This window comes from Nuphar pumila, chromosome 10 (genome assembly GCF_984573655.1).
Source record: "Nuphar pumila chromosome 10, dmNupPumi1.hap1.1, whole genome shotgun sequence".
Taxonomy (NCBI): Eukaryota; Viridiplantae; Streptophyta; class Magnoliopsida; order Nymphaeales; family Nymphaeaceae; genus Nuphar; species Nuphar pumila.
In genome coordinates, this window is record NC_143258.1 from 31,454,978 (window position 1) to 31,462,188 (window position 7,211).

The window sequence follows — 7,211 nt, forward strand, 5'->3', positions numbered from 1 at the left end:
CAAAGTCAATCTATATGCTAATCTTTTATAAGTTGAAAACTAAGCCCACGGTATGTGATGGAAACACTTTTGTACAAGCACCACCATACACATCTTACCATGAAAATATTATAATAGCATATCTGACATTATTCCCATGGTGCATAGAAGAAACACCTTGCACAGGCCAACACCATTCACTATAAAAATATGAGCAATAATCAATATACATAACTTAGGCTTAGTATTTGTTTATGCAACAAGTCCTTATCTTTACGGTACATCCAAACTGAGGCATTGGATAAAACCATGATTGGTCCTTCTTCTCAATCATTGTTATCTGGTGCAACTAAGCTGGGTGAACCAACCAGGGTTTAACCATGGTAGGGTTTGGCCTCAACTTGGTATATGTGTGCCCTTATCCTCCCTGCTAACCGTTTGCCGTATTACACGAGAAGGTTGGATCTTCATCGACGCCATTCCCTATTTGGGTTCCTCAGATACGTGTTTAACTTGTTTTCTCTATTTTCTATATAGGTGCATATTTCGCGTGTATGAGTATAGTAATAAGCCCCCAATGATGTCCAACAAAAAATAGTTCTTTTTTTCTTCTTCTTCCCCTTTTTTACGTTCTTCTCCTTCTTCTTCGGAAATTGTTGTAAGATTCGAGTCATCCGGGATTCTGTTTCGGGGTTGAAGAAGTATATTTTCAAGTATTTGGGTGTTGAAATGGGAACATGATATTTGGGTGTTTCATGAAAACCAGGAAGTGAGTTTTCTATTTTGAGCTTGTAGCAGTGAAAAAAAAGAGAGATGACGCCATGCCCAGATTTTCATGGTGCAGGGTCTCTGCTTTTTTGTCAATTTTCTTGGTTTTTCTGGAAGTTGATTGGCGTCTAAGCTAGGTTTCTTTTTTTTTTTTAATCATTGGGTTTAGATTTGTTTACCTTTTTTTCAAGTGGGTGGGCTTGGACTGAGGCGATTGTTAATTCTATGTTTTTTCTTCTTCCCCCTAAAAGAAGGAAAAGGGTGTGTTTGAGACCTGATGATGAATTGCAAAAAAAAAATTACATAGAGGAAAAGAAGGGCAGAAAAAGAAAAAGGAGAAGGATTTGAATAGTGATTTAGGGAATTCTGATAGCTGTAACAACAAATAAAAGGGTAAAACTTGAGTGAGGTGATGTGGGGCAATTTTTTTCCCTTTCCCTTTTTCTTTTTTGTGGATTTAATTTTGGAATGATTTGGTTTTGTCCTAAGGGGAGTGTGGGTAGTGGGTTTTGCAGCATCAGTAGAAAGAGGTCCAATAATAGTTAGTTTTAATAAATATTATTGTTGTGGGTGAGCCCATTTGGGTAACGAGTGTGTAGCAGTGCCATTGTTTGTTGAGCACTCATGTCTAATTCCGAACTCCATCAAATGGCAAAGGGGAAATGGGAACCGACCAAACCAAAGATGACAGCAAACTGCTCTGCAGATCTAGCTTCTATGTGAGTTTTTATTTTCTGAACTTGAATTTTGTTGCCTTGTTTGATCAGATTTTGTTCTGTACGCTTTTTAGATCAGCATACTTCTTTTTGCGGTTTTGTTTGTGTGGTTGATTGGATTTCTGAATTTAATTTCAGGCCTGAAAGTGAATTTATTGAGCTGCTGTGGGAAAATGGGCAGATTGTGATGCAGGGCCAGAACAATAGAAATAAAAAGAGCTGGGTCTCCACTGGTAATGGAGAAGATGCGGTCCTTCCCCTCCCATCGAAAGGCGGAAAGTTTGGAACTGTAGAGGCTGTTGCTCAGGGTTTCTCCTCCAGTACAGCCGCAACCATTGGTTTAGTTCAAGATGATGAATTAGTCCCTTGGTTGAATTACCCACTTGATTATTCTCTAGAGAGGGAATATTGCTCAGATTTTTTCTCTGAAATATCTGGAATGAATAGGAATTCTATGCCTGCACAGAGCAATGTTGCTGGCTCGGATAAAACTGCTAGCTTGGGTAATTCTCACATAGTGTCTGCACAAACTAGTGAAAATCTTGAGCAGGGCAATTCATACAAGGAGGCTGTGTTAGATTCAGAGCTTAATACTGCTGCCTGTGCTTCCTCGATAGTTAGAAGCGGTCAGTTGCTTCAATCTTCTCAATTTCTAGTCTCATCTCAGGGAGTTAGGCCCAGACCTGTAGATTTTGGTGGTAGTGATATTTCCCAGGCTCCTCCTTGTGAGAATTCTGTGCCGACGCCAGCTTCGGTGATTACATTGCAGAACATGAAGACAATTCCTGCACCTGTGAAGCCTTCGAGGCCTACTAACAATGGGAGTGTTATGAACTTTTCTCATTTCTCCAGGCCTGCTGCTCTTGTTAAAACCAGTCTTCAGTCCGTGGGGTTGGATGCAGTCCTCCCGAGCACTGATCCATTTAGAAGCGCTACTCACAAAGCATCATCTGTCACTGAAAGTAAACCTGTTGAATCTTCGGTTGTTGATTCAACTAGTGATTCGAAACAAATTGGTGGCGGTTTGCAACAAATTGGTGGATGTAACAGAATGCCAAGTTTTCAAGTTCAGGTTCCTGGGCTACTCTCTAAGGCAGATATGAAATCACCCCCCACCAAGCTGCTTGTTCAGGAACCACCATGCACCAAACGTGATGATGCTGGATTTAGGGAGGATGCCTCAATCTGTAGAAACAGATCTCCAGATCAGACCCTTTGCCAAAGTCCCAGTTTTGCAGCTAGCACAGCACTGGGAAGATCAGACAGAGGAAAGGCGTTTGAGCCTGTAGTTGCATCTTCCTCAGTCTGTTCAGGCAGCAGTGGAGGGGAAACCACAAAAGATGACAAACATGGCTCCAAGAGAAAGTCCACAGAAGTCGAAGAGTCTGGATACCGCAGTGAGGTAAACACAGCTTTTTCTCAGGAAAATTATTCTTCCTACTTTGTTTCTTCAAACAGCACTGATGTTGTTTCAGGATGTTGAGGATGAGTCTGTCGATGTGAGGAAGGCAACCACCTCCAAGAGCACGAGTGCCAAGCGCAGCCGTGCAGCAGAAGTACATAACTTATCAGAGAGGGTTAGTTGCATGTCTACTTTTGGGATCTTTGAATTCAATCCCAAATCTCAGATTTTTTTTTGGTTGGATCTTGATTTTTGCACATTGCTTATATAGAGGCGAAGAGATAGGATCAGTGAGAAGATGCGTGCGCTGCAAGAGCTTATACCAAACTGTAATAAGGTTAGTCCTGTTATCACCAAAGTTCTGTTAAATTTCATAGTTTGCTAGTTCTCTGATGTCATATGAAGTGCAAACCACATGCTGCTTCACACGCTATCGCTGATCCGTTGGTTCTTTTATCAGGCAGACAAAGCTTCAATGCTTGATGAGGCCATCGAATATCTTAAGACCCTTCAGTTGCAAGTACAAGTAAGAAATCTAGCCATCTCATAGACTTGCAGTGTTAATTGATATGAATGCCCATAAAAGATTCTTCTTATTACGTGCAGATTATGTCGATGAGCAGCAGAATGTGTATGCCTCCGATGATGCTTCCTCCTGGGATGCGGCATATGCATGTGCCTCATATGGCTCACTTCCCTCCAGTGGGTGTAGGAATGGGAATGGGAATGGGAATGGGAATGGGGATGGGGATGGGGATGGGGATGGGGATGGGCATGGGTTTTGGTATGGGGATGCTTGACATGGGCTGTTCCTCTGCTTGCCCCATGATTCCGATGCCTCCAATGCATGGTCCACAGTTTCCTTGCTCTTCTCTTTCTGTGCCTGCTACTTTGGGTGGCATGCCTGGGTCAAGTATTCCGATGTATGGGCTTCCTGGTCAAGGGCTCCCCATGACCATGCCTCGGGGACCATTTGCACCATATTCAGGGTTTCCAGCAAAGATGGACTCAGTATCTGAAGCTCCAGCTACCGTTACTGCAATGCCTGCTTCTGGATCAGCTCTTCTATCCACGCCAAAAGACCAGGTTCAGAATGCAAATTTAGCGTCCTTACATAGTAACAGTTCCCAGCAAACCCAGGTCATTTTATTCTTCTGTATTCTCTTGAATATATGCATTTCAAACATGTCTGGTAGTCTTTTTTTCAGGTTTACACACCATGAAATTTCCAACGTGCATTAGATTTTCTTGCTAGTGCAGAGAACAAAAGGATGCTTTCCCCAGTCGACCTCGGTGCCAGCAACTCATCAAGCTGGACATACTATTGGCAATACGGTCTCCAGTACTACCAAAACAGATGGTGTTCCAACTAGTGGGTCAGGTGAGTTGCAGTTGATCCTGATGTACAATCAGGCTGTATCTCTTGCATGCCACTTTTAAGGGTCTTTCTTGATTATGCTCTTGTGAAATGTTTCTTCATTTGCAGGCTGTGATTGATGTACAGCCTCATGAGACCTCGGAAATGGAGACTGTGATACTGGTGGGCAGAATGATATCTGCTTATATTCAATTCATTTATTTATGCTTGGCTTGGAAGTGTCCTGCTAGTAACGGAAGAAGGTTCATTCAAGAACTGATGTGGGCTAGGAGCTAAACAATAACAATGATTGCTTTTGAGAAAGTAGTAGTACTAACCAAACAGAGTTTTGCGCCATGGAGAGGTGCGGCACTGTGTGCCTTTGTACATTTTCTTGCGGGATCCATAAGGTTTGGTGTTTTAGATTGTCAGGGTTTTGATGAACAACTGTATGTAATAGAAAATGGTGTAAAAGAGACCATATTTTCAATAAGCTTTAGAGGTGCAATCTACATTTTCTAATTTTTTTCTCAAAAAAATAGAAAATGGTGTAGATTACATCTCTAAAGCTTATTGAAAAATATGGACTCTTTTTCACTTGATTTTATGTGGAACTCCTGCAGTTGGTGGTGCCATGTTTCTTTAAGAAAGCTAGTGATTATGGTTATATGGGGAGGAAATGATAGAATTAAAAACAAGGCAGAGATATAAAGAAAGCATACTAACTCTAAAACCCTGCAACTTTAAGAAAAGAAGGGTTTGAATGATGCACATGTTGCAGATAACACTGCAGACGACATGAGCGTGGGACTATCAATAATTGGTGTTGATCTGCGGCTTAGAGGTGGTGCTGTGCTTTGCCATTTTTGTTTGAAATGGAACCCTGGCCCACTTCAGGTAGCATTGCTTGCTGCACTCCATAAATTGCTGAGTTCCTGGTACGGATGGTATCAACCAGCAGGATGTGGTTGAAATCTAGTTATCAGTTGTGAGGACATGCATGCCAGTTCCTTCAAACTGGAGCCAGTTTAGTGCAGTGTCTATAGACATGATCATTGCTAAGTGCCGGAGGTGAGCTTTTCATAGTAACAAATATTGGCAATATTTTAAAAATATCCTAAACAACCAAAATTTCACGATATATTCAAAATATCTCTATATTATCATTTGAATGAAAATATCACCCCTTCATGACAACGTTTATGTTTTGTTGGCTGTACCTCGAGAAAAAAATGGATTACTCTACATTTTTGTTCCCTTCACATTTTTAGGTCCTGGTTTTTTAATTAAAGTTATTGCTGCCGATATTTTTCGGCTTTCAATTTTTTGTCACTATGGTGCATATTCATTTATAGAATTTGCTGCTGAGACACAACATGCATGGTAATTAGCTTTTGGAAAATAACCATACTCTATGACAAAAATAATGCATTTTTGGAAAAAACTTATAATTTTTTAAAATTTGCCCGATGTCCAAAATCGCAAATGTCCAGCTTCAAAAGGACCAATTTAACCTTCGCAAGATGGACCTCTTGAGGTACGCAGATACTCACTTAAATGTAGATTCACATATTTTTTATTTGTGAACTTATTGTTAAACTAAAACCTAGAAACTTTGTAAATATTATATTATATAACATGAAATTCATGATATATAGTGTGAACCTTATGTTAATATATCGTAACATCATCAATACTATACTAAATTCACACACACACACATATATATATATAATACAAACATTGGGGGATATAGTGTGAACTTATAATCCTCAAGAAGTTCGCAAAATAGTTTCCAACTTTGCAAATCAATGTCATTGAGAATATGCTTGTTTGCTATTTTTGTACGAGCATTAAATGCAAATTTTCCTTCATTGTATAAAAATCTAGTGTTGCACCCCACAACCATTTTTATAAAAACTAGAGTTTTTTGTGGTCTCCAACTTGCTTTCCTCTGAGAATAAATTTTGGTGACTATTTTTGAAAATTCATTGGCAGTGTTTCATCAACGACACTTCATCGGTCGAAAATCATCAACGACGAGTTTTTTTTGTAAGCACATCTTTAACGAGTGAACTTAATATTTTTTTGAAACAATGACTTGAATCACTTAGTTTTTTAGAACATTGACATAAATTAGTTATGTTGTGGAAGAATTGCATGGGTTTCAAGTTATCTTTGCATATTTTGTATTTTTTTATTAAATCATTTGCGTGTGAGTGTCTGTGTGATTATATGTTGTGTATCTTATATTATAAGCATGATTAAACAACACTCTTTGTTTCTTTTGGTTATTTTTTTAACGGTTCAATTTCTTTTATAAGTTATTTTGTTTGTTTTTTGCAATATTTTTTTCAATAGTCTGTGCTATGTCTTTATTGCTCACTTATTTATCTATATTTCACATGTTATTATAGAAAATTTCGAATTTGTTTAATATGATGACTAAGAATATTGACTAGATGGAGACCACACCCACATCAGATAGTGTTAGAACACAACAAAAAAAGTAAAAGAAGAAAAATTGTGTATTGGGTGATAGTTCGAATTATGAAGTACAAAGTAGGCTTGACACATAAGTGGAGAGGGGGCATGATCCATCTCCAAAAAGTCATTATCTGACATTTTTCACAAGAAAATGCAGCATCGATAAATTGAGACCCAAACTTCTACGCTTAAACTCGCAACAACTAACACATTTTTGTAAGATGTTTGTAAGAAAATGCAGCATCTGACATGTTTGTAAGATGTTTGCAATCATTGTCAATTTTATATTCAATTAATGATAAAATTATCACATATATATTGCACTTCAATATTTTAAATATTATATATGTGTGTAATTAAATGATTAATTTGATTGATTTCATCAAAATTAATTATGATTGTAGGATCCGCAGTTTCAAGATTCAGAGGATCTAACAAGTTTTATGCATTAGTTCTACTGGTTCCAAACACATGAGTGGTTGATAACACTAACGAAGGATGC

At 38.6% G+C, this 7,211-nt stretch overlaps 1 protein-coding gene across 4 annotated transcripts; it reads left to right on the top strand.

The window, feature by feature from the left end:
- The first annotated feature begins 277 nt into the window (after positions 1-277).
- Positions 278-4,836, top strand: LOC149826608 (transcription factor PIF3-like). Of its 4 annotated transcripts, none has more exons than XM_090018902.1 (8): positions 278-1,466; positions 1,602-2,865; positions 2,939-3,040; positions 3,137-3,202; positions 3,326-3,391; positions 3,472-4,005; positions 4,126-4,246; positions 4,352-4,836. In XM_090018902.1, exons 1-8 carry the CDS (start codon positions 1,372-1,374, stop codon positions 4,360-4,362), a joined length of 2,259 nt encoding a protein of 752 aa, XP_089875028.1. In that variant the 5' UTR covers positions 278-1,371; the 3' UTR covers positions 4,363-4,836. The 4 variants fall into 4 exon arrangements, with proteins under 4 accessions (XP_089875028.1, XP_089875027.1, XP_089875030.1 ...); XM_090018901.1 differs by having other exon boundaries at positions 420-1,466; positions 4,108-4,246; XM_090018904.1 differs by lacking the exon at positions 4,352-4,836 and having other exon boundaries at positions 420-1,466; positions 3,472-3,951; positions 4,074-4,202.
- Positions 4,837-7,211: the final 2,375 nt, after the last annotated feature.